Here is a 25,981-nt window from a genome sequence, read left to right on the forward strand (position 1 = left end):
AGGACAAAATCCCGGGTACAAGCGGCCGAAATGAGTTTCCTCCGCCGGGTGGCGGGGCTCTCCCTTAGAGATAGGGTGAGAAGCGCTGCCATCCGGGGGGAGCTCAAAGTAAAGCCGCTGCTCCTCCACATCGAGAGGAGCCAGATGAGGTGGTTCGGGCATCTGGTCAGGATGCCACCCGAACGCCTCCCTAGAGAGGTGTTTAGGGCACGTCCGACCGGTAGGAGGCCACGGGGAAGACCCAGGACACGTTGGGTAGACTTTGCCTCCCGGCTGGCCTGGGAACGCCTCGGGATCCCCCGGGAAGAGCTGGATGAAGTGGCTGAGGAGAGGGAAGTCTGGGCTTCCCTGCTTAGGCTGCTGCCCCCGCGACCCGACCTCGGATAAGCGGAAGAAGATGGATGGATGATTTAAAGTCCGTTAGAATGTGGAAAACATAATCTCTCTTCAAACACATGGTCATTTTTTTAGGAATACCGCGCAATATAATAAAGCAACATGTTGTAAAAGTGATAAGGAGCAAAAAAACAACATTTGTTTAACTTTAATAATGATTTGGAGTGCATGAGAAAGTAGAACAGAAAATGTAGCTTTCTTTAATGACGTGGTCGTTTATAACAAGCATGTTGTTCCAACACAGCAGCAACAGAAAATTTTTTTTAGTAAAGCTAGAAAGCATAAAAAACTAACTTTAATAATGATTTGGAGTGCATGAGAAAGTGCATAATAAGTACAATACTTACAGTATTAACACTTTTTAGGGTGCAACAGACAACAATAACTGAACTGACCGACACACCATAAGCTACCAGAGGTGGGTAGAGTAGCCAGAAATTGTACTCAAGTAAGAGTACTGTTACTTTAGAGATTTATTACTCAAGTAAAAGTAAGGAGTAGTCACCCAAATATTTACTTGAGTAAAAGTAAAAAGTATGTTGTAAAAAAACTACTCAAGTACTGAGTAACTGATGAGTAACATACACACACATATATATATATATATATATATATATATATATATATATATATATACACACACACACACACACATACATATATATACACACACACATATATATATATATATATATATATATATATATATATATATATATATATATATATATACCGTACATTGATATATACAGTATATCATTTATTTTATTTTTTTGGCCGTTTTTGTTTACATGTTAATAGTGTTTTAATGAATATACATGCATGTTTAACACATATAGATTCCTTTCTTTCATGAAGACAAGAATATAAGTTGGTGTATTACCTGATTCTGATGACTTGCATTGATTGGAATCAGACAGTAGTGATGACAAACGTCCACGTTTTCAAATGGAGGAGAAAAAAAGTTCCTCCTTTCTGTCTAATACCACATGAAAGTGGTTGGTTTTTGGCATCTTATATGTCCAGCTTCCATATTCGTTTTTATACACTTTACAAGAAATACATTGGCGGCAAACTCCGTAGCTTGCTAGCTTGTTTGCGCAGGCTTTCGGAGACTCTTATTTTGAAAGCGCAGGCGCGATGGAGCGGCACTTTTATTGTGAAGACAGGAACTGTGCAGTCAGTCTTTAGGCTTTTGAAATAAAAAATTGTCTTTTTTCCTTCACACTTTTGATTGATTGATTGGAACTTTTATTAGTAGATTGCACAGTACAGTACATATTCCGTACAATTGACCACTAAATGGTAACACCCCAATAAGTTTTTCAACTTGTTTAAGTCAGGTCATGTGACCCCTGGCTCTGTTTGATTGGTCCAACGTCACCAGTGACTGCATCTGATTGGTGGAACGGAGTGAACGTCACCAGTGACTGTATTTGTTGAAACGCAGGCACTATGAAGGTCTGTCTGACAGACCAAAACAAACAAAGCGTGCATTAACAGATCGATAAAAATTAGTAGCGAGTAGCGAGCTGAATGTAGATAAAAGTAGCGGAGTAAAAGTAGCGTTTCTTCTCTATAAATATACTCAAGTAAAAGTAAAAGTATGTTGCATTAAAACTACTCTTAGAAGTACAATTTATCCCAAAAGTTACTCAAGTAGATGTAACGGAGTAAATGTAGCGCGTTACTACCCACCTCTGTAAGCTACACACTACGGCGGTATAGCTCGGTTGGTAGAGCGGCCGTGCCAGCAACTTGAGGGTTGCAGGTTCGATCCCTGCTTCCGCCATCCTAGTCACTGCTGTTGTGTCCTTGGGCAAGACACTTTACACACCTGCTGCCAGTGCCACCCACACTGGTTTAAATGTAACTTAGATATTGGGTTTCACTATGTAAAGCGCTTTGAGTCACTAGAGAAAAGCGCTATATAAATATAATTCACTTCACTTCACTGCCATCTGCTGTTTTGGACTTGCGACTGCAATTGCAACCTAGTGTCATACTTGCAAATGAGACACAAAAGTGTGATAATGATAACAACTGGACGGCAGTTATCATAATCAGCTCATTTTAAATGTTGCAATAAAAAAAATGGACAATTAATATTGTTTAACGCACAAGGTTAAACGTGAAAGATGAAAACGCTCAGATGTATTTAAACTTAGAAGCCAAAACTGGGTTTTTGTTTTTGGTTCCTCCCCCCTGCAGACGTACACGGGGTCCATCCTGGTGGCTGTCAATCCCTACCAGCTGCTGCCCATCTACACGCCCGACCAGATCCGCCTCTACACCAACAAGAAGATCGGCGAGATGCCGCCGCACATATTCGCCATCGCCGACAACTGTTACTTCAACATGCAGCGCAACAACAAGGACCAGTGTTGCATCATCAGGTGCCCACTGATTACTGTTCAATGCCCAGCGTTGTATCCCTGCCACGTTCCTGGCTTTTGGCATTTCGCATTGCATTTAGAAATGTGTTTTTTTTCCTTATTCTGACAGCGGCGAATCCGGAGCCGGGAAGACGGAGAGCACCAAGCTGATTCTTCAGTTCCTGGCAGCCATCAGCGGGCAGCACTCCTGGATTGAGCAGCAAGTCCTGGAGGCCACGCCCATCCTGGAAGGTAAACCCAGATCGATTGACGTCATTTTGACATGACTGCGTGTGTTTTGAACAGCTGCACGCACAAAGTTTGAAATGTTTCAAAACCTCCACCTCTATTGTGTTGCTTGCATTAAAATTTTTCTGATAAATACACCACACGGTGGCGCTGTTATCAAACCCCCCATAATTCAGATTGACTTAAAAATGTCTCTACAACATGACACACATGTTCTGGTCCTGTCCCTGTCTGAAAGCCTACTGGAATAATATTTTTAAACATCTTGCAGATGCACTAAATTGTAAGTTGACGGCTAATTCCACCAAACTATCCAAAAATTAAGCAGACTTTTAGGGATAGTATCGCCTTTGCATCATTACTAGCTCTTGGAAGGATTTTGTTGGAGTGGAAATCACAGTTTGCCCCCAAGGCCTCCCTATGGCTTAAAGATCTCATGATTTTCTTAGATTTAGAGAAAATTAAATATAATCTGAGGGGTACACCAAAACAATTTGACTTGACCTGGGGCTGTATGATTAGCTAAATTAAAGACACAAATGCGACACTCACTTTCCACTTACCTCAATTCTCTTTTTGTTTTTCAATCCAATCCAATCCACTTTATTTATATAGCACATTTAAACAACAAAAATGTTTCCAAAGTGGTGCACAACAATATTAAAAACAATATTCAAAAATATTATCCTTAGCTCCCCCAATGACTGAATAAAAACAAAAAATAAATAAATATAAAACCAATATAAAATTAATATAAGAATAAATATGATTAAAAACCAATTAAAACAGTAAATAGAAATCAAAATGTATAAAAAAAACAAAACACAGAGGATAGAGGACCACACAACTCACATAGTGTTAAAAGCCAAAGAAAAAAAGTGGGTCTTAAGACGAGACTTAAAACACTCCACTTTTTATTCAGTGACACTTCTCTGTATGTTTTTTATGCCTATTTTTTTAGTCAATTTGTTTGATTTTCTATCTGCTTGTGGTGAAGAGGAAGGCAGTGCATTGCCACTCACTGTGACTGAAATGTAGGATGGGGGGGAGAGCGGAGGGTTGTTTTATTTATTTTTTATTTTTTTTATTTTGCATATTATATTTTTTTTTGGGGGGGGGGGGGTGGAGTGTCTGTTTCTTAGTACCTGCATTATGATTTTCCTATCAAATAATTTTTTTAATTTTTTTTTTTTATATAAATGTCTCTACAAAACACCTGCTGTAATTTTAGGGTTTTAGTCGAATCACCACAAAATTTGGTATGTTTCTTTAAGGGACTGACCGGCACATGAGTGTAAAATTTGAGCAAAATTGGTTGGAAACATGACCACCATTTAACAAAAAGGGGTGGGACTTAGCAACTAATTGTCCATAAGCTATTGACCATTTGTGTAATAATGATAAAACATTGAGTATATCTGTATTAAATGTATGTTAGTATGGCTTACAAAGCATTTCGACCACAGCCTATAGGGGGCACCACTAATATAATTTACAGCGTGGGGCTGTCTGACTGGTGGGCCGCATTGGGCTAAAAAATTTGGCCGGAGGTCGAAAGCCGACTGCATACGAAGTAACCATATATACAGGTAAAAGCCAGTAAATTAGAATATTTTGAAAAACTTGATTTATTTCAGTAATTGCATTCAAAAGGTGTAACTTGTACATTATATTTATTCATTGCACACAGACTGATGCATTCAAATGTTTATTTCATTTAATTTTGATGATTTGAAGTGGCAACAAATGAAAATCCAAAATTCCGTGTGTCACAAAATTAGAATATTACTTAAGGGTAATACAAAAAAGGGATTTTTAGAATTGTTGGCCAACTGAAAAGTATGAAAATGAAAAATATGAGCATGTACAATACTCAATACTTGGTTGGAGCTCCTTTTGCCTCAATTACTGCGTTAATGCGGCGTGGCATGGAGTCGATGAGTTTCTGGCACTGCTCAGGTGTTATGAGAGCCCAGGTTGCTCTGATAGTGGCCTTCAACTCTTCTGCGTTTTTGGGTCTGGCATTCTGCATCTTCCTTTTCACAATACCCCACAGATTTTCTATGGGGCTAAGGTCAGGGGAGTTGGCGGGCCAATTTAGAACAGAAATACCATGGTCTGTAAACCAGGCACGGATAGATTTTGCGCTGTGTGCAGGCGCCAAGTCCTGTTGGAACTTGAAATCTCCATCTCCATAGAGCAGGTCAGCAGCAGGAAGCATGAAGTGCTCTAAAACTTGCTGGTAGACGGCTGCGTTGACCCTGGATCTCAGGAAACAGAGTGGACCGACACCAGCAGATGACATGGCACCCCAAACCATCACTGATGGTGGAAACTTTACACTAGACTTCAGGCAACGTGGATCCTGTGCCTCTCCTGTCTTCCTCCAGACTCTGGGACCTCGATTTCCAAAGGAAATGCAAACCAAACCAACCCAAACCATCAGTGATGGTTTGGGGTGCCATGTCATCTGCTGGTGTCGGTCCACTCTGTTTCCTGAGATCCAGGGTCAACGCAGCCGTCTACCAGCAAGTTTTAGAGCACTTCATGCTTCCTGCTGCTGACCTGCTCTATGGAGATGGAGATTTCAAGTTCCAACAGGACTTGGCGCCTGCACACAGCGCAAAATCTACCCGTGCCTGGTTTACGGACCATGGTATTTCTGTTCTAAATTGGCCCGCCAACTCCCCTGACCTTAGCCCCATAGAAAATCTGTGGGGTATTGTGAAAAGGAAGATGCAGAATGCCAGACCCAAAAACGCAGAAGAGTTGAAGGCCACTATCAGAGCAACCTGGGCTCTCATAACACCTGAGCAGTGCCAGAAACTCATCGACTCCATGCCACGCCGCATTAACGCAGTAATTGAGGCAAAAGGAGCTCCAACCAAGTATTGAGTATTGTACATGCTCATATTTTTCATTTTCATACTTTTCAGTTGGCCAACATTTCTAAAAATCCCTTTTTTGTATTAGCCTTAAGTAATATTCTAATTTTGTGACACACGGAATTTTGGATTTTCATTTGTTGCCGCTTCAAATCATCAAAATTAAATGAAATAAACATTTGAATGCATCAGTCTGTGTGCAATGAATAAATATAATGTACAAGTTACACCTTTTGAATGCAATTACTGAAATAAATCAAGTTTTTCAAAATATTCTAATTTACTGGCTTTTACCTGTATATACAGTAAAGGCAAAAAATTTGGAGACACCTTCTCCTCATTCAAAGCGTTTTCTTTATTTTCATGACTATTTACATTGTAGATTGTCACTTAAGGCATCAAAACTATGAATGAACAAATGTGGAGTTATGTTCTTAACAAAAAAAGGTGAAAAAACTGAAAACATGTTTTATATTCTAGTTTCTTCAAAATCAATGTTTTTTCAATCAATGTTTACTTATATAGCCCTAAATCACGAGTGTCTCAAAGGGCTGCACAAGCCACAACGACATCCTCGGCTCAGATCCCACATCAGGGCAAAGAAAAACTAAGCCCAATGGGACAATGAGAAACCTTGGAGGGGATCGCAGATGTGGGGACCCCGCCCCTGGGCGACCGGTGCAATGGACGTTGAGTGGATCTAGCATAATATTGTGAGAGTCCAGTCCATAGTGGATCCAACATGATAGTGAGAGTCCAGTCCATAGTGGATTTAACATAATAGTGAGAGTCCAGTCCACAGTGGATCTAACATAATAGTGAGAGTCCAGTCCATAGTGGATCTAACATAATAGTGAGAGTCCAGTCCATAGTGGATCTAACATAATAGTGAGAGTCCAGTCCATAGTGGATCTAACATAATAGTGAGAGTCCAGTCCATAGTGGATCCAACATAATAGTGAGAGTCCAGTCCACAGTGGATCTAACATAATAGTGAGAGTCCAGGCCATAGTGGATCTAACATAATAGTGAGAGTCCAGTCCATAGTGGATCTAACATAATAGTGAGAGTCCAGTCCATAGTGGATCTAACATAATAGTGAGAGTCCAGTCCATAGTGGATCCAACATAATAGTGAGAGTCCAGTCCACAGTGGATATAACATAATAGTGAGAGTCCAGTCCACAGTGGATCTAACATAATAGTGAGAGTCCAGTCCATAGTGGATCCAACATGATAGTGAGAGTCCAGTACATAGTGGATCTAACGTAATAGTGAGAGTCCAGTCCATAGTGGATCTAACATAATAGTGAGAGTCCAGTCTACAGTGGATCTAACATAATAGTGAGAGTCCAGTCTACAGTGGATCTAACATAATAGTGAGAGTCCAGTCCATACTGGATCTAACATGATAGTGAGAGTCCAGTACATAGTGGATCTAACATAATAGTGAGAGTCCAGTCCATAGTGGATCTAACATAATAGTGAGAGTCCAGTCCATAGTGGATCTAACATGATAGTGAGAGTCCAGTACATAGTGGATCTAACATAATAGTGAGAGTCCAGTCCATAGTGGATCTCACATAATAGTGAGAGTCCAGTCCATAGTGGCGCCAGCAGGTGACAGTCCCGAGCGCAGACAGGTCAGCAGCGCAGAGACGTCCCCAACCGATGCACACACGAGCGGTCCACCTCGGGTCCCAACTTTGGACAGCCAGCGCTTTATCCGTGGCCACCGAACCTGTCCCCCCCCCTCCACGAAGGAGAGGGGGGCAGTGCAGAAAAGAAACGGCAGATCAACTGGTCTAAAAGGGGGTCTATTTAAAGGCTAGAGTATACAAATGAGTTTTAAGATGCTTCTACTGAAGCATTTAAGTGGCTATTTAAAATAGCCACCCTTTGCTCTGATTACTGTCTTGCACATTCTTGGCATTCTCTCGATGAGCTTATCCAAAATGCATGAACATAGTGATTTGGCGCTTTGACATTGTTTAACACGAATATCCAATATTGCAACAAAATGTATACTGTAAGTCAGAAAAGACCAAATTCATCATAGGATGCTTTTAAGTCAGTGGTTCTTAACCTGGGTTCGATCGAACCCTAGGGGTATGGTGGGTCGGGCTCAGGGGTTCGGCGGAGGTCAAAACACACCCGACTCATCGTGTAAATAAAAACTTCTCCCTATCGGCGTATTACGGATACGGCAACAGCAGAAGTCAGACTGATTTGCAGGTGTGTCATTTGTTGTGAGTTTATGCACTGTGTTGGTTTTGTTGTTTGAACAAGGTGATGTTCGTGCACGGTTCATTTTGTGCACCAGTAAAAAAAACATGGTAACACTTTAGTATGGGGAACATATTCACCATTAATTAGTTGCTTATTAACATACAAATTAGTAACATATTGGCTCTTAACTAGTCATTATTAAGTACTTATTAATGCCTTATTCGGCATGGCCTCATTATAAGTCTAACCCTCTAACCCTAACCCTAACCAAATAACTCTAAATTAAGTCTTTGTTACTTAGAATATGTTCCCCTAGTGTCCAAAAAACTCTAAATTAAGTCTTTGTTACTTAGAATATGTTCCCCATACTAAAGTGTTACCAAAAACATATAACTTTGTCTTGAATTTGAAAAAAACCCAACATTTTATTTTTCACTAAAGAAGGGTTCGGTGAATGCGCATATGAAACAGGTGGGGTTCGGTACGTCCAACAAGGTTAAGAACCACTGATCTAAGTGTAATACAAACATTTGCCATCCATAGCTGAAGATGAAGAACAATTTCAAGCTAAATAGAAGCATTTAAGTCCCATCTTAAAACTCATTTGTATACTCTAGCCTTTAAATAGCCCCCCTGTTAGACCAGTTGATCTGCCGTTTCTTTTCTTTTCTCCTCTGCTCCCCTTTTCCTTGAGGGGGGGGGGCACAGGTCCGGTGGCCATGGATGAAGTGCTGGCTGTCCAGAGTCGGGACCCGGGGTGGACCGCTCGCCTGTGCATCGGCTGGGAACATCTCTGCGCTGCTGACCCGTCCCCGCTCGGGATGGTGTCCTGCTGGCCCCACTATGGACTGGACTCTTACTATTATGTTGGATCCACTATGGACTGGACTCTCACAATATTATGTCAGACCCACTCGACATCCATTGCTTTCGGTCTCCCCTAGAGGGGGGGGGTTACCCACATATGCGGTCCTCTCCAAGGTTTCTCATAGTCATTCACATCAACGTCCCACTGGGGTGAGTTTTTCCTTGCCCGTATGTGGGCTTTGTACCGAGGATGTCGTTGTGGCTTGTGCAGCCCTTTGAGACACTTGTGATTTAGGGCTATATAAATAAAGATTGATTGATGATTGATTGAAATGAAGGCGAATTAGCCTCTGGACAGGAAGTGCTTCAAGTTCCAGACTGAATGTTTGTGCCTCCTTCTTCGTCCTTGTCGCCTGTCCGCTCAGCCTTCGGCAACGCCAAAACCATCCGCAACGACAACTCCAGCCGATTCGGCAAGTACATCGACATCCACTTCAGCAAGCGAGGGGCCATCGAGGGGGCCAAGATAGAACAGTACCTGCTGGAGAAGTCCCGAGTGTGTCGCCAGGTCGGCATTGGAACATTTTTAACTCACATTTCTCCAGGGGGGGGAAAAAAAAATTAACCAATCTCTGCTCTTGTTGCTCTCCAGGCACCAGATGAGAGGAACTACCACATTTTCTACTGCATGCTGAAGGGCATGAGCCCAGAGATGAAGGCCAGGCTGGGCTTAGGTCTGGCCAGGGACTACTGCTACCTCACCATGGTGGGTGAGAATAGCAATGGAAGCGTGCTGACATCACTGAACCAAACACTGCTTGTAGGGTAAGTGCACTGAGTGCGACGGTCGCAACGACCTGACGGACTACTCCAGCATCTTGTCAGCCATGAAGGTCCTCATGTTCACCGAGACGGAGACCTGGGAGATCTCCAAGCTGCTGGCGGCCATATTGCACATGGGCAACCTGAGATTTGAGGGCAAGTCAACGCCTAAGACGCTTGTTGTAACACCCACTTTCCAACCGCACTAAATCAGTTCCAAACTTTGTAGCATAACATTTTTGCTATAGATTCCTAAAAACAGCAGAGTGCCCCTGTATGGAGGTCTTGCACCTCGGGGTTCTTTTGACCACCAATCATCGACATGCCAGGCTCTTCCATGGGTACAACAGTGCTTTATTGGCAGGATTGTGCAAAAGTCTTTGTGTGCTTTTCAGCAATTGTCTTTAGTTTTAATCGAGCACATGAATGGTTTCTCTTTAAACTGTCGTCTGTCTTGCTCTCGCTCTCGTTCGGGCTCGTGCTTCACCAACCGCCATAAACCACCCTCTCTACTCCCTCCCGGCTGCTGCCTTTAAAGGGGAACATTATCACAATTTCAGAAGGGTTAAAACCATTAAAAATCAGTTCCCAGTGGCTTATTTTATTTTTCGAAGTTTTTTTCAAAATTTTACCCATCACGCAATATCCCTAAAAAAAGCTTCAAAGTGCCTGATTTGAACCATCGTTATATACACCCGTCCATTTTCCTGTGACGTCACATAGTGATGCCAACACAAACAAACATGGCGCATAGAACAGCAAGCTATAGCGACATTAGCTCGGATTCAGACTCGGATTTCAGCGGCTTAAGCGATTCAACAGATTACGCATGTATTGAAACGGATGGTTGTAGTGTGGAGGCAGGTAGCGAAAACTAAATTGAAGAAGAAACTGAAGCTATTGAGCCATATCGGTTTGAACCGTATGCAAGCGAAACCGACGAAAACGACACGACAGCCAGCGACACGGGAGAAAGCGAGGACGAATTCGGCGATCGCCTTCTAACCAACGATTGGTATGTGTTTGTTTGGCATTAAAGGAAACTAACAACTATGAACTAGGTTTACAGCATATGAAATACATTTGGCAACAACATGCACTTTGAGAGTGCAGACAGCCCAATTTTCATCAATTAATATATTCTGTAGACATACCCTCATCCGTGCTCTTTTCCTGAAAGCTGATCTGTCCAGTTTTGGAGTTGATGTCAGCAGGCCAGGGAAGCTAGGGTCGATCTTCTTCTCTTGATCATCTTCGGTGGCATAAGGGACGGTGTGAGCCAAGACATCCAGGGGGTTTAGCTCGCTCGTCTGCGGGAACAAACTGCCACCATTGCTTGCCGTGCTACCGAGGTCCTTTGTCCCTGAATTGCTCACACACTCCGGCAGATTCAGTGGGGGTCTGGCAGCAGATTTCTTTGACTTTATCATTGGAAATACATCTGCTTTGAGTGTCGCAGGATATCCACACATTCTTGCCATCTCTGTCGTAGCATAGCTTTCGTCGGTAAAGTGTGCGGAACAAACGTCCAATTTGTTGCCACTTTGGCATCTTTGGGCCACTGGTGCAACTTGAATCCGTCCCTGTTCGTGTTGTTACACCCTCCGACAACACACCGACGAGGCATGATGTCTCCAAGGTACGGAAAACAGTCGAAAAAACGGAAAATAACAGAGCTGATTTGACTCTGTGTTTGAGAAAATGGCGGATTGCTTCCCGATGTGACGTCACAATGTATATATGGTCTTTTTTCTGCAACATCAAGGTATATATTGACGCTTACATAGGTCTGGTGATAATGTTCCCCTTTAACAGAGCGACAGGTGATTAGATAAACGGGCCCAGGTGGGCCATCTACGCACCTGTCGCTGATCTCAATGCCGGTCCTGGCACACCCCGCTTCGCTGCAGGTCCGCAGGCCACGCCCCCCCCCCCACACCCTGACATACAGGCGATCTTAAAACCAGCAAGGTGTTGCTGTCACAAAGAGCAGGGTTGTCAAACTCGTTTTTATTGAGGGCCACGTTGCAATTATGGCTGATGGTAGCAGTGAATATATATATATATATATATATAAATACAAACATACAATAGCCTCATTACACAGTTTGCCTAGGTCTGTGTTTTTCAACCTTTTTTGAGTCAAGGCACATTTTTGCATTGAAAAAATCCGGAGGCACACCACCAACAGAAATCATTAAAAAAACGAAACTCAGTTGACAGTAAAAAGTCGTTGTCGCAATTGTTGGATATGACTTTAAACCATAACCAAACATGCATTACTGTAGCTCTCGTCTCAAAGTAGGTGTACCGTCACCACCTGTCACATCACACCCTGACTTATTTTGAGTTTTTTGCTCTTTTCCTGTGGGTAGTGTTTTAGTTCTTGTCTTGCGCTCCTATTTTGGTGACTTTTTCCTCTTTTTTTTGGTATTTTCCTGTAGCAGTTTCATGTCTTCCTTTGAGCGATATTTCCCGCATCTACTTTGTTTCAGCAATCGAGAATATTTCAGTTGTTTTTATCCTTCTTTGTGGGGACATTGTTGATTGTCATGTCATGTTCGGATGTACATTGTCGACGCCGTCTCTGCTCCACAGTAAGTCTTTGCTGTCGTCCAGCATTCTGTTTTTGTTTACTTTGTAGCAAGTTCAGTTTTAGTTTCGTTCTGCATAGTCTTCCCTAAGCTTTAATGCCTTTTTTCAGGGGCACTCACCTTTTGTTTATTTTTGGCTTAAGCATTAGATACCTTTTTATCTGCACGCTGCCTCCCGCTGTTTCCGACATCTACAAAGCAATTAGCTACCGGCTGCCACCTACTGATATGGAAGAGTATTACATTACATTTATGACCCCCCATAAATAAATATGTAGAAACATGTTGTTGCATAATCAATTATTAAAGTCTAGAACATACGCAACTGCATGAAATAAATGTTTCTGTCAAAATTGAAAGAACTAATACATTTAGCAAGAAAAGGCTTTATTATTTACAGTTTTAACAGGAGTTAAATTGACGTAGTGGGCCACTAAGAGGATATGGCGGGCCAAATTAAATAATATGGTGGGCCCCCACATAATCGAGGTGGCGGGCCATTGAAACGATGAGACTGGCACATTAAATGATGTGGCAGGCCACAATTAATTATGTGGCGGGCCATCTAAAGGATATGGCAGGCCACTTCAAGGATGTGGCGGGCCACTTTAAATGGGTACAAAGGGTTAGTGTTATATAAAGGATCTTTGACCAACTTTTTTGCAGTAAGTCCCTTAAAACAGCAGCGTTCTTGTCATATTCTGGAAACCTTTAACTAGCTTATGCATTCATTTGAAGAATCTTTGACTAGTGTTTTTTCTAGTAGCAAAGAGCAAACAATTATGAAACAACGTCACCTAATGTGTTTGCAGTAGTTTTTTGAATACCCCCTGTCATATACATGATCTCTGATTTGCTTTTTTGCAGTGGTTACAAAGTGTTAGTAAAGGATCTTTGACCAGCTTTTTTGCAGTAGGTCCTAAAAAATATTATTAAATATTAAGAATCTTTCATCCGCACAAACATATTTATTATTTTTATAGATTTTTGACTACACTGTTGATGCAGTGAGATAAAAATGTGAAGGTTTAAAGGTTTCGTGTTGTTTATTGGTGGTTTTATGAGTATAAAATGAGCAAAACTCTTCCGCCGAGACGGGCTGCGATAAATTGCAAATTTCCCCAAGTATCTTTTAAACTTCAATAATTATAGTAATGTCCGTTTAATTATGTTCTCTTTCTCTCGTTCCCATCAGCCCGTACGTACGACAACCTGGACGCCTGCGTGGTGTTGAGGTCACCTGACCTAGTCACTGCCGCATTGCTCATGGAGGTGCGTTACATTAGCGAAGAGGTCAAAATATCGGGAACGATTACATATTTTTGATGCTTCGCAGGTAGAACCGAAGGACGTGATGGTGTGTTTGACCACTCGAACGCTGATCACGCGTGGCGAAAGCGTAGCCACGCCCCTCAGCGTTGAGCAGGGCTTGGATGTCAGGGATGCTTTCGTGAAGGTTTGGAAAACACCAAACGCACACTTCGGGATTTTGAGCCAAAATAGCTGAGGTCTAGTTACGTTTCCCCCTGCAGGGTATTTACGGCAGGTTGTTTGTTTGGATCGTGGACAAGATCAACGCCGCCATCTTCAGGCCGCCGCCCAGCGATGACAACAACGTCATGCGCAGGTCCATCGGCTTGCTGGACATCTTCGGATTTGAGAACTTCATCGTCAACAGGTCGGCGAAAAGAAAGAGTCCGCACGTCTTTGTCGATTGCCCTTTATGTCATTTTTGTGTCCGACGGCAGTTTTGAGCAGCTGTGCATCAACTTCGCAAACGAGAACCTGCAGCAGTTCTTCGTGCGGCACGTCTTCAAGCTGGAGCAGGAGGAGTACAACCTGGAGGACATCAGCTGGCAGCACATCGAGTTCACCGACAACCAGGACGCGCTGGACATGATCGCCAACAAGCCCATGAACATCATCTCCCTCATCGACGAGGAGAGCAAGTTCCCCAAGGTACGGAGGTCGGCGGGAAAAATAACGTAGTCTTCTGTGATTCGTTGAGGATTCTTTGTCCTCCGCTAGGGAACCGACTCCACGATGTTGTACAAGCTCAACTCACAACACAAACTCAACTCCAACTACATTCCCCCGAAGAACAGCTACGAGAGCCAGTTCGGTATCCAACATTTCGCTGGTGTGGTGCACTACGAGACCAGAGGTGAGTCCAGCCTCAACCTACAGAAGCTTGCACTGTGCTCCTGTGCAGTTGCCATGCCGACCCCTCCGTCACCATTTTGGTCCGCCTTGGTATTTCTCTGCCGAAACCAATGTTCCCTCTAAGGTGCGCGCCTGTGCAATTGCGCACTGCACTGCTCAAGCGTCCTCTGCGCACGGCAAATCTATGCCACGCACAAAATCAAATAAAAAAATAAGCGCATAACTATTTTCGACAAGACACGGACACGACAGAGAAAACAGTTTCCGTCATCATTGTTCAAATATTGTAACGTCTGTCCAGACGCTTTGAGGACATGAATTCCATCGATCACTTTACTGAGCAAAACTCTTTATTGTCGGCAATAAACACATCACCAAAACATTAGTAAAAAAAATTATATTTAGCAAAACTGGTCATTTTCTGCAGTACAAACCAGACCAAAACCAACTTTGTTATATCAGAATCAGAATCAGCTTTATTGTCATTACGCAGGGTAACGAGATTGAGGCCATTCCATACAGTGCGATGTGTGCATGCAAGAAAACAATGTGTAAATATATAAAAATATAAAAAATATAGAAGTGCAAAGAAAGGTGTGGAAGAGAACAGTGTACACTCTATACTCTCTGTACAATGTACACTCTATACACTCTGTGCAAAATGTACAGAGTGGGTGAAATGAATATATACATGTATATCTACATGAAAAAAACAGGGTGGTTGGTGGAATGGGTTATTGTTATGGCCCTGGGGAAGAAGCTGTTCTTTAGCCTGTTTGTCTTGGTTTTAATGCACCTGTAGCGCTTCCCAGAGGGCAGCAGGTGGAACAGGTCAGAGCCAGGGTGGGTGCTGTCCTTGATGATGGCACTGGCTCTGTTGAGGCAGCGGGAGGTGTAGATGTCCATCAACAGCAGCCGCTCGCTCTTTCTCACTTGCGCCAACACATGCACATATGGCACTTAGCCAGTGATGCGTTTACAGCCACACAAAAAGTTAGACAACTCCAACACCACACATAAAGTGTAATTCCAGGTCGTTACACTATGATTTACCAATCAAATGTGTGCTTATTCTAGTGTCATTTATTAGGAATCTTAATTTATAAATATTAGTCATAAAATGCTGTTAGTATATTAAATAAATACTAATAAAAATATATTTTTTACAAACAGGAAGTTGCAGGAATGTACACATGATCCCCTGCTTACATCTCATTGTGCAACATGTGAATGTTTTAATGGGAACTAAATGCAATGTCTGAAAGGGGTACAAATTATTTCCAAAGCAGGACCTCCACCCATACAAACAATACTAGTACACAGTTCATGAAAAACAATATTTTTTGTTATTGTCATTGTAAGTGGGCCTAAACACTTATATTAGAAAATAACCTCATGGAAATGACTGCTGTCATTTGATTATAATAATAAGAGAATGTTGTCTGTTTATCTGTGTTGGCCCTGCGATGTGGTGGGGACTTGTCCAGGGTGTACCCTGCCTTCCGCCCGAATGCAGCTGAGATAGGCTCCAGCACACCCCGCGACCCCGAAAGGGACAAGCGGTAGAAAATGGATGGATGGATGGAGATTGAACTTGTTATTTAGTCAGGTTTGGGCCAGGTGTGCTGCTGGTGTAGCCACAGTGTGCACGTCTGATGTTGCTCACATGGGCTCCACTGAATGCTCAGGGAGTTTTTGCGTTTGCTCACACACATGAAAAATTAGAGGGAACATTGGCCGAAACCTTGTTTGCATTGTTTTCCGTCAAGTCAATGATTGCCAGCTTCCTTCGTCGCAAGCGAACAATGGCAAATAATAACGGATACAATTGGGGAGTGTTGCTGCAGCTGGAACTAACAACGGTGTTATAAGTCTCTTTCATTGTGAATGTTGATCGTAAATCAGTGAAGGCGTTGTGAAAGGTGGGCTGTTTGTGTATGAACAAAGCCAGAGTGAATTTCTAGTCGGTCGTCGACATTCTTTAGTGCAGCGTTTCTTAACCATAGGGCTGTGGCCCTTTGTCAGGCCGCGAGCACCCCCGAGAGCAGTCTTTTTCAACCACTGTGCCTAGTGTGCCGTGAGATACAGTCTGGTGTGCTGTGGGAGATTATCTAATTTCACCTATTTAGGTTAAAAATATTTTTTGCAAACCGGTAATTATAATCCGCAAATGATGTGTTGTTGTTGAGTGTAGGTGCTGTCTGGAGCTCGGCAGAATAACCGTGTAATACTCTTCCATGTCAGTAGGTGGCAGCAGGTAGCTAATTGCTTTGTAGATGTCGGAAACAGCGGGAGGCAGTGTGCAGGTAAAAAGGTATCTAATGCTTAAACCAAAAATAAACAAAAGGTGAGTGCGCTTAAGAAAAGGCATTGAAGCTTAGGGAAGGCGATGCAGAACAAAACTGAACTGGCTACAAAGTCAACAAAAACGGAATGCTGGACGACAGCAAAGACTTACTGTGGAGCAAAGACGGCGTCCACAATGTACATCCGAACATGACATGACAATCAACAATGTCCCCACAAAGAAGGATAAAAACAACTGAAATAGTCTTGATTGCTAAAACAAAGTAGATGCGGGAAATATCACTCAAAGGAAGACATGAAACTGCTACAGGAAAATACCAAAAAAAGGGAAAAAGCCACCAAAATAGGAGCGCAAGACAAGAACTAAAACACTTCACTCAGGAAAACAGCAAAAACTCCAAATAAGTCAGGATGTGATGTGACTGGTCGTGACAGTACACCTACTTTGAGACAAGAGCTATAGTGATGCATGCTTGATTATGCTTTAAAGTCATATCCAACAATTGCGACGACTTTGTACAGTCAACTGAGTTTGTTTTTTAAAGATTTCTGCTGGTGGTGTTCCTCCGGATTTTTTCAACGCAAAAAATGTGCCTTGGCTCAAAAAAAGTTGAAAAACACTGCCCGAAAGGGACGCCAAAAAATATGTTTCATAGCTGTGGGCCGCAGCGACGCTCAGTTGTAATGCACTTTTCCACCACTTGTGGCAGTAAAGACGATCTTAAACAAACAGAAGAAGTCATAAAGAAGTTTTTTAAGCGCAAAAATGATGACTAAAGTGTTGAAGCTGTATTTTCATTTACACTTACATTTGTTTACAGTTTAGTTAAGAAACATATCATTTAGTGTACATGTTTGTGTGTAAACTTATTTTTCGTCAGTTATGGGGTGAAAAATTTCAAGAGAAAATATCTGGAAATTTTAAGTTAAAATGGGGAATTTTGTGTTGCTGCGGATGTGCTGCATCGTATATCACGTTTTGTTTTTTAAAATGTAATCTCGGTAATTAAACCCGGTTTTCATTAAATAAATCACTTTGGAATATTTCCAAAATTCACAAATTTAACTTCCCGTAGAAATGAACCAGACATTTGAGACGTTTTTCCACTCCCTTGCAAACCTGATCATCGCTGACATGTGCACTTTTTCTTCCTGTTTGGTGCAAAATAAGCTTGAAAAACAAAAGCCCGACATTATCAACCTGGATCTTACACCAATTAATTTGTAATTCTTTACAATGTTAGTCACCGGAAGAAAGTCCGTGTAGTGAAGGTATAAAAATAGAAGAAAATATAAAATATTATATGGAAAAAAAGGGCTGTCAGAAAAAAAATGGCTAACAGATGTGATTAATCAAAAAGTAATTATTGCAATTATCATGTATATACACAGATTAATCAAGCTTTTTTTTTCTACCTTAACCATGGATTTTCACCTGGAAGGTGGCACTAGTTGTTATACGTTCAGTGATCAGGTCAATGCATACGTCAGTGCAAAGGTGAGTGAGTAGACACTCGCTGGAAAATTTCACTCCAAAATACACCCTGACTGGACTTAAGATAAAACTGACACCAGGTTTGGAGCAAATAAATGATGTACAAACCCCGTTTCCATATGAGTTGAGAAATTGTGTTAGATATAAATATAAACGGAATACAATGATTTTCAAATCATTTTCAACCCATATTCAGTTGAATATGCTACAAAGACAACATATTTGATGTTCAAACTGATAAACAATTTTTTTTTAGCAAATAATCATTAACTTTAGAATTTGATGCCAGCAACACGTGACAAAGAAGTTGGGAAAGGTGGCAATAAATACTGATAAAGTTAATATGCTCATCAATCACTTATTTGGAACATCCCACAGGTGAACAGGCAAATTAGGAACATTAGGGTGCCATGATTGGGTATAAAAGTAGATTCCATGAAATGCTCAGTCATTCACAAACAAGGATGGGGCGAGGGTCACCACTTTGTCAACAAATGCGTGAGCAAATTGTTGAACAGTTTAAGAAAAACCTTTCTCAACCAGCTATTGCAAGGAATTTAAGGATTTCACCATCTACGGTCCGTAATATCGTCAAAGGGTTCAGAGAATCTGGAGAAATCACTACACGTAAGCAGCTAAGCCTGTGACCTTTGATCCCTCAGGCTGTACCGCATCAACAAGCGACATCAGTGTGTAAAGGATATCACCACATGGGCTCAGGAACACTTCAGAAACCCACTGTCAGTTACTACAGTTGGTCGCTACATCTGTAAGTGCAAGTTAAAACTCCTATGCAAGGCGAAAACTGTTTATCAACAACACCCAGAAACGCCGTCGGCTTCGCTTGGCCTGAGCTCATCTAAGATGGACTGATACAAAGTGGAAAAGTGTTCTGTGGTCTGACGAGTCCACATTTCAAATTGTTTTTGGAAACTGTGGACGTCGTGTCCTCCGGACCAAAGAGGAAAAGAACCATCCGAATTGTTATAGGCGCAAAGTTGAAAAGCCAGCATCTGTGACGGTATGGGGGTGTATTAGTGCCCAAGACATGGGTAACTTACACATCTGTGAAGGCACCATTAATGCTGAAAGGTACATACAGGTTTTGGAGCAACATATGTTGCCATCCAAGCAACGTTACCATGGACGCCCCTGCTTATTTCAGAATCGTTTTATTGCCATTGTTTGAGAACGGGTTCACAAACTTTCAGCAAGACAATGCCAAGCCAAGTGTTACATCAACGTGGCTTCATGGTAAAAGAGTGCGGGTACTATACTGGCCTGCCTGTAGTCCAGACCTGTCTCCCATTGAAAATGTGTGGCGCATTATGAAGCCTAAAATACCACAACGGAGACCCCCGGACTGTTGAACAACTTAAGCTGTACATCAAGCAAGAATGGGAAAGAATTCCACCTGAAAAGCTTAAAAACTGTGTCTCCTCAGTTCCCAAACGTTTATTGAGTGTTGTTAAAAGAAAAGGCCATGTAACACAGTGGTGAACATGCCCTTTCCCAACTACTTTGGCACGTGTTGCAGCCATGAAATTCTAAGTTAATTATTATTTGCAAAAAAAAAATTAAGTTTATGAGTTTGAACATCAAATATCTTGTTTTTGTAGTCCATTCAATTGAATATGGGTTGAAAATGATTTTCAAATTATTCCGTTTATATTTACATCTAACACAATTTCCCAACTTATATGGAAACGGGGTTTCAAGTAAAACATTTTTGTTTTAAGTTCTTGGATCATATTCTGTTAATAAAATGACATTTGTTTGATAATTAAGGGTCTTTTTTTAAGTTAACTTAAATTAGGCAAACAAGTAATGACCTGCTTGATTAATATAAATTCAAAAGTGTGATTAATTTGATTTAAAAAAATAATTAATTTGACAGCAAAGTAAAAACACAAGAATGAAAATAAAAGCATCAAATAAAATCATTCAAAATGTTGGAGTATTATCTAGTGATTGGTAAATGAGTCCTCAGTGAGTGTGTGGCACACTTACTGGCTGTATTGACGCACTGTGGATACTCTGTTGGTATTTCACTACTGTGCCATCTGCTGCATTAAAAAAGTCATTACATTTGACCTGCAAATAAAATTCACGCAGTAGTTTTTAAAGGCCTACTGGAATGTGATTTTCTTATTCAAACGGGGATAGCAGGTCCATTCTATGTGTCATACTTGATCATTTCGCGATATTGCCATATTTTTGCTGAAAGGATTTAGTAGAGAACATCGACGATAAAGTTCGCAACTTTTGGTCGCTGATAAAAAAGCCTTGCCTGTACCGGAAGTAGCAGACGATATGCGCGTGACGTCACAGGTTGTGGAGCTCCTCACATCCGCACATTGTTTACAATCATGGCCACCAGCAGCGAGAGCGATTCGGACCGAGAAAGCGACGATTTCCCCATTAATTTGAGCGAGGATGAAAGATTCGTGGATGAGGAAAGTGAGAGTGAAGGACTAGAGGGCAGTGGGAGCGATTCAGATAGGGAAGATGCTGTGAGAGGCGGGTGGGACCTGATATTCAGCTGGGAATGACTAAAATAGTAAATAAACACAAGACATATATATATACTCTATTAGCCACAACACAACCAGGCTTATATTTAATATGCCACAAATTAATCCCGCATAACAAACACCTCCCCCCTCCCGTCCATACAACCCGCCAATACAACTCAAACACCTGCACAACACACTCAATCCCACAGCTCAAAGTACCGTTCACCTCCCCAAAGTTCATACAGCACATATATTTCCCCAAAGTCCCCAAAGTTACGTACGTGACATGCACATAGCGGCACGCACGTACGGGCAAGCGATCAAATGTTTGGAAGCCGCAGCTGCATGCGTACTCACGGTACCGCGTCTGCGCATCCAACTCAAAGTCCTCCTGGTAAGAGTCTCTGATGTCCCAGTTTTCCACAGGCCAATGGTAAAGCTTGACTGTCATCTTCCGGGAATGTAAACAATGAAACACCAGCTGTGTTTGTGTTGCTGCAATCGGCCGCAATACACCACTTCCCACCTACAGCTTTCTTCTTTGCTGTCTCCATTGTTCATTGAACAAATTGCAAAAGATTCACCAACACAGATGTCCAGAATACTGTGGAATTTTGCGATGAAAACAGACGACTTAATAGCTGGCCACCATGCTGTCCCAAAATGTCCTCTACAATCCGTGACGTCACGCGCAGGCGTCGTCATACCGAGACGTTTTCAGCAGGATATTCCGCGCGAAATTTAAAATTGCACTTTAGTAAGCTAACCCGGCCGTATTGGCATGTGTTGCAATGTTAAGATTTCATCATTGATATATAAACTATCAGACTGTGTGGTCGGTAGTAGTGGGTTTCAGTAGGCCTTTAAATTTCCTAGCTCAATTGGTTCCATAACGAAGCTTGTAACTCAAAACTTAATGCACTGTCTCATTCGGGCTGATTCTCCGTAGTGCAACATTAGAAATTGTCATTTTTTATGTTGGCGCTTGACACTGCAGTTGTATGCGCCATGCGTTTTTTTCTTCTTAAAACGACACACACACAGAGGTATGGAGGGACCCAGTATCATTCCTTGTGTTTCATAATGCATCGATGCTTCAGTATCGTTTGATCCATCCCTAGTATCGCCCATTCTCTTTTTCTCCCCCGCCAAAGAACACAGAGTGTGTATTTTTTGTGTGTGTGTGTGCGTGTGAAGGATTCCTGGAGAAGAATCGTGACAGTCTCCACACGGACATCATCCAGCTGGTGCACTCGTCCAAGAACAAGTTCATCAAGCAGATCTTCCAAGCAGATGTGGCCATGGTAAGACCCAAAAACTAATTTTAAAACTAAAACTCTTAAGTCCCTTTTTTATCTTCCGGACTTATTGCTTCCGTTCTGCTTTTTTAAAATTGTATTTACAACTAATGTCGCCACCCTGCCCCCCTCATCTGCTGTCTCTCGGCTCTTTTCCTTTGCCATCAGTTTCTGTGCGGGTATCAGCAGCCCAGCACGCCCGTGCCGAAGGTAACGTCAGGTCTCTAGCAGCGTGTTTGCTCCTTGACAGTAGCTTCCCCTTCTTCCGGCTCTTCTCTTTATTTCACAGGTGGACATTTTGCATGATAGTCCTCTTCAAACTCTCTGACAGACCATGACCACTTCACTGGCAACTGGACATTTGAGTTGTCGCTGACATCTGTCAGAGATTTTGTACTTTTTCTCGGTCTTGTGAGTTGTAGTGTGTTCCAATGGTAGATTTGTTTTCCCGCCCTGAAGAATGCAAAGGAGAGCTCGTCCGCATCAACTCTGCATGAGCTGCAAATTTCACCACCAGATGTTGTGTGCGTTCACAGGGTGTCGAGACCAGGAAGCGCTCTCCGACTCTGAGCAGCCAGTTCAAACGCTCCCTCGAGATGCTGATGAGGACGCTGAGTGTGTGTCAGCCTTTCTTCGTCCGCTGCATAAAACCCAACGAGCTCAAAAAGCCAATGGTGAGTGCACAATTATGTATTAGGAATATTATGGTCACATATTTTTGCATTACTTCTTCCCAGCCACTAGAGGGCATAATACTGCTTTCAAATGTAACATACTGTTTATCTTACAATTTTGGGGGCTTTTATATATATATATATATATATATATATATATATATATATATATATATATATATATATATATATATATATATATATATACATACAGTGTTTATATATATATATATATATATATATATATATATATATATATATATATATATATATATATATATATATATATATGTATATATATATATATATATATATATATATATATATATATACAGGTAAAAGCCAGTAAATTAGAATATTTTGAAAAACTTGATTTATTTCAGTAATTGCATTCAAAAGGTGTAACTTGTACATTATATTTATTCATTGCACACAGACTGATGCATTCAAATGTTTATTTCATTTAATTTTGATGATTTGAAGTGGCAACAAATGAAAATCCAAAATTCCGTGTGTCACAAAATTAGAATATTACTTAAGGCTAATACAAAAAAGGGATTTTTAGAATTGTTGGCCAACTGAAAAGTATGAAAATGAAAAATATGAGCATGTACAATACTCAATACTTGGTTGGAGCTCCTTTTGCCTCAATTACTGCGTTAATGCGGCGTGGCATGGAGTCGATGAGTTTCTGGCACTGCTCAGGTGTTATGAGAGCCCAGGTTGCTCTGATAGTGGCCTTCAACTCTTCTGCGTTTTTGGGTCTGGCATTCTGCATCTTCCTTTTCACAATACCCCACAGATTTTCTATGGGGCTAAGGTCAGGGGAGTTGGCGGGCCAATTTAGAACAGAAATACCATGGTCCGTAAACCAGGCACGGGTAGATTTTGCGCTGTGTGCAGGCGCCAAGTCCTGTTGGAACTTGAAATCTCCATCTCCATAGAGCAGGTCAGCAGCAGGAAGCATGAAGTGCTCTAAAACTTGCTGGTAGACGGCTGCGTTGACCCTGGATCTCAGGAAACAGAGTGGACCGACACCAGCAGATGACATGGCACCCCAAACCATCACTGATGGTGGAAACTTTACACTAGACTTCAGGCAACGTGGATCCTGTGCCTCTCTTGTCTTCCTCCAGACTCTGGGACCTCGATTTCCAAAGGAAATGCAAAATTTGCATGGTTGGGTGATGGTTTGGGGTGCCATGTCATCTGCTGGTGTCGGTCCACTCTGTTTCCTGAGATCCAGGGTCAACGCAGCCGTCTACCAGCAAGTTTTAGAGCACTTCATGCTTCCTGCTGCTGACCTGCTCTATGGAGATGGAGATTTCAAGTTCCAACAGGACTTGGCGCCTGCACACAGCGCAAAATCTACCCGTGCCTGGTTTACGGACCATGGTATTTCTGTTCTAAATTGGCCCGCCAACTCCCCTGACCTTAGCCCCATAGAAAATCTGTGGGGTATTGTGAAAAGGAAGATGCAGAATGCCAGACCCAAAAACGCAGAAGAGTTGAAGGCCACTATCAGAGCAACCTGGGCTCTCATAACACCTGAGCAGTGCTAGAAACTCATCGACTCCATGCCACGCCGCATTAACGCAGTAATTGAGGCAAAAGGAGCTCCAACCAAGTATTGAGTATTGTACATGCTCATATTTTTCATTTTCATACTTTTCAGTTGGCCAACATTTCTAAAAATCCCTTTTTTGTATTAGCCTTAAGTAATATTCTAATTTTGTGACACACGGAATTTTGGATTTTCATTTGTTGCCACTTCAAATCATCAAAATTAAATGAAATAAACATTTGAATGCATCAGTCTGTGTGCAATGAACAAATATAATGTACAAGTTACACCTTTTGAATGCAATTACTGAAATAAATCAAGTTTTTCAAAATATTCTAATTTACTGGCTTTTACCTGTGTGTGTGTGTGTATATATATATATATATATATATATATATATATATATATATATATATGTATATATATATATAATCAAAATAAGAAGTTTTGGATTCAATCTTTCAGCAATTTTGTTTGTATCTGAAAAACAACGGTTGAACAACGTTAATTTTGATAGTATAAACTTGCTCCTGTTTAAAGTAGTTATTATGGTAATTATAAATGTATTTATTATTATTATTATTATTTACTAGTTTACCCAAAAGTGGCCTCACACTTTTTTTTTTAAATCTGATTTTCAAGGAAATTAAACTTTTATTAATGAAATTAATTTATTCCTCAATGTTGTGAGTTACTTTGGTTTTGTCTGAAAAAAAAATACAAAAAACAAAATATATATTTATATATATTTTTAAATGTATATAAAATCAAGTTTATGATAACAGTGTATTTTTTACACTTTTAAAATTATTATTATTTTTTTTTTTTTTTTTTTTTTTAAATCCACCAAAATTTATAGTCAGTGTTTTTCTAAATTTCTTTGTTAGTTAGTGAGTTAGTTATTGGTTAGTTTTCAATAAAAACTTTTATTAAAAAAAAATCTTATTTTCATTTAATATTTTTTGGGGGGAGGGGTAAAATAATAGGTTGTTTTTATATGCGGAGAAACTTTTTTTTAAAATTTTGGAAAGAAAGAAAATAACTACCTATTGGAGCTATATGGTAAACAATAATGCTAATAAGCGGTATCTGGGCATTGCTAATGATATGCTGTGATGTAACCACACAATTAATGCAGTTTTTTCTTTTTTCCCCGAAAAATATTTCTTGGGTGGGGTTTGGATAATCTTTGTGAAATGTTGCAATCCCTCCAAAAAAAACCACAACATTTATTTTGCCTAAAAGGCTTCAGTTGTGTCAGCCTAATAATGTAATGTATAACATATTTAGTTTAAGACACTGCATTACAAATAATAATAGCACCAAAAGAAATGCATTAAAAGTATTTTTAATTTATTGACATTTTCCTTGGACTTTGTGTCCAGTTGTTCGACAGAGAGCTGTGCATCCGCCAGCTGCGCTACTCTGGCATGATGGAGACCATCCGAATCAGACGGGCCGGCTATCCCATCCGGTACTCGTTTGGCGAGTTTGTGGATCGCTACCGCGTCCTCATGCCCGGCGTCAAACCAGCGCACAAACAGGTAGACTTGTCCTCTTTTGTGGGAGTTTTTGGTGTACAGTGCAGTACTTTGTTGTTTCCCACCC

At 41.2% G+C, this 25,981-nt stretch overlaps 1 protein-coding gene across 1 annotated transcript in view; it reads left to right on the forward strand.

Moving 5' to 3' along the window:
• The window catches only part of myo7ab (myosin VIIAb), a 90,288-nt gene that overhangs the window by 21,166 nt on the left and 43,141 nt on the right, over window positions 1-25,981 (forward strand). Inside the window, exons 5-18 of the mRNA XM_061962770.2 lie at window positions 2,608-2,792; window positions 2,902-3,023; window positions 9,366-9,508; window positions 9,593-9,706; window positions 9,765-9,918; window positions 13,552-13,628; window positions 13,693-13,812; window positions 13,889-14,034; window positions 14,105-14,315; window positions 14,385-14,520; window positions 22,035-22,141; window positions 22,304-22,345; window positions 22,672-22,809; window positions 25,759-25,917. Of these exons, the coding sequence (XP_061818754.2) occupies window positions 2,608-2,792; window positions 2,902-3,023; window positions 9,366-9,508; window positions 9,593-9,706; window positions 9,765-9,918; window positions 13,552-13,628; window positions 13,693-13,812; window positions 13,889-14,034; window positions 14,105-14,315; window positions 14,385-14,520; window positions 22,035-22,141; window positions 22,304-22,345; window positions 22,672-22,809; window positions 25,759-25,917 (1,854 nt within the window). The remainder of the gene's footprint in view (window positions 1-2,607; window positions 2,793-2,901; window positions 3,024-9,365; window positions 9,509-9,592; window positions 9,707-9,764; window positions 9,919-13,551; window positions 13,629-13,692; window positions 13,813-13,888; window positions 14,035-14,104; window positions 14,316-14,384; window positions 14,521-22,034; window positions 22,142-22,303; window positions 22,346-22,671; window positions 22,810-25,758; window positions 25,918-25,981) is intronic.

Source organism: Nerophis lumbriciformis, linkage group LG09 (genome assembly GCF_033978685.3).
Source record: "Nerophis lumbriciformis linkage group LG09, RoL_Nlum_v2.1, whole genome shotgun sequence".
NCBI lineage: Eukaryota > Metazoa > Chordata > Actinopteri > Syngnathiformes > Syngnathidae > Nerophis > Nerophis lumbriciformis.